Raw genomic sequence first — 1,748 nt, forward strand, 5'->3', positions numbered from 1 at the left:
TAATACCTGAGCAAGTCAAGGTCGATCCCACGAGGAATATGGCTTGAAGCAAGCTTATGGTTGTCTTGCAGGTCTTAGTCAGGCAGAATCAGAAGGAGTTATGTTGAATGTGTAAAGCATGTGTTTTAAACCTATTAGGAATTGAATGGAATAGAGTTGAGAGTAGGAGTTGCTTTGTCTTTCTGAAGTAACTCTGATACCATCATCTTCTTTGCTTGTGAATGATCTTCTTCTATGGCAGGTGATAAACCGCTATTTTACAATTTATCTTGTGCTAAATTGAGTGGTTTTTATCAGTTCCTCACACTTACTCATACAAATTGCATGGTTTTATAAATCCTTCCTAATTCTGTACTATTATTGAAAACATGCTTCTTTGGCCTTAGATTTGCTAATTTTTAATTCCCCTTTATACCATTCGATGCCGTGATCCGTATGTTAAGTGTTTTCAGGTTTTATAGGGAAGTCATACATCTCAAATATACTCTTCACTACTTTAGGACAGCGGCGCTAGAGTTAAGCAACAGAAAATTTAAGAACATTAAAGAATTAATGAACAACCTACAACCAGAGCCACAGCATGGCATGCACAACCTGGTACAGTGTATAGACACCAACAAAGTTAAGAGACAATGAAACTTACATCATCAGAGAGCTTCATGTTTTTAGTGTGTATACGAAGAACTTTAAGTTGGCCAACTTCATCAGGAACACCAATATCAATTTCCCTATCAAATCTACCGAACCTTCTCAATGCTGGGTCAATGATATTTGGGCGATTTGTAGCTCCAATAACGATAACATGAGCACGAGATTTCAATCCATCCATAAGAGTCAAAAGCTGTGAAACAATCCTCCTTTCAACTTCACCATGTGTCTTCTCCCTCTTGGGTGCAATAGAATCAATTTCATCAATGAAGATGATGGATGGTGCATTCTTTTCAGCCTCTTCAAATGCTTTCCTCAGATTGCTTTCACTCTCTCCTGCCAGTTTGGACATAATCTCCGGTCCATTTATACAAAAGAAGAAAGCTCCCGTTTCATTAGCAACAGCTCTTGCTATCAGTGTCTTCCCGGAACCAGGGGGTCCATAAAGTAGAATACCTTTGGGTGGTTTCACACCAATCGACTTAAAGAGTTGTGGATGCCTCAAGGGAAGCTCTACCAACTCACAAATTTGTGCCATTTGTTTCCTGACTCTACCCACGTCATCATATCCAACTACATCCAGCCTCTCTTCATCCTCTCTTTTCAAAGGCTCCCCCTCACAGAAGATTTCAGTATCTGGAGCAACCACACAGTACTCCCCAGGATCAGTTTCAATGACCTTAAACTCCACACTTCTCATCCCTCCATGGACAAGAAATAGATCTCCTTTTCTGACAGGACGATAAGCTTCCAAGAAGTAAGCTGCAAAATTTACATTAAAAAGTCATAATATTTTACAAGCACCAAAATAATCATATTCCACATGTAATATCAATGTCGTCCAAGAAACTGAAGATTATAGATTCTATATATACTACTAAGTCTGTTTGGCATGCATTCAAATTAATTCAATTCAATCAAATATCAAGAAAGGTGACAATCAATCATACGAAGCTTGACAAGCCAAGACTACTGTCTCTCCAAATAATAATAATAATAATAATAATAATAATAATAATAATAATAATAATAATAATAATAATAATAATAATAATAATAATAATAATAATAATAATAGCTTGCTATAATTATAACACAAG

The 1,748-nt window shown here is 36.5% G+C and overlaps 1 protein-coding gene across 1 annotated transcript in view; it reads right to left on the reverse strand.

Annotated features, from left to right (window-relative positions):
- The window catches only part of LOC107620622 (cell division cycle protein 48 homolog), a 4,760-nt gene continuing 3,484 nt past the window's right edge, over window positions 473-1,748 (reverse strand). Inside the window, exon 6 of the mRNA XM_021114553.1 lies at window positions 473-1,410. Within this exon, the coding sequence (XP_020970212.1) occupies window positions 623-1,410 (788 nt within the window). The 3' untranslated portion in view covers window positions 473-622. The remainder of the gene's footprint in view (window positions 1,411-1,748) is intronic.

This window comes from Arachis ipaensis, chromosome B10 (assembly GCF_000816755.2).
Source record: "Arachis ipaensis cultivar K30076 chromosome B10, Araip1.1, whole genome shotgun sequence".
Classification (NCBI taxonomy): Eukaryota; Viridiplantae; Streptophyta; class Magnoliopsida; order Fabales; family Fabaceae; genus Arachis; species Arachis ipaensis.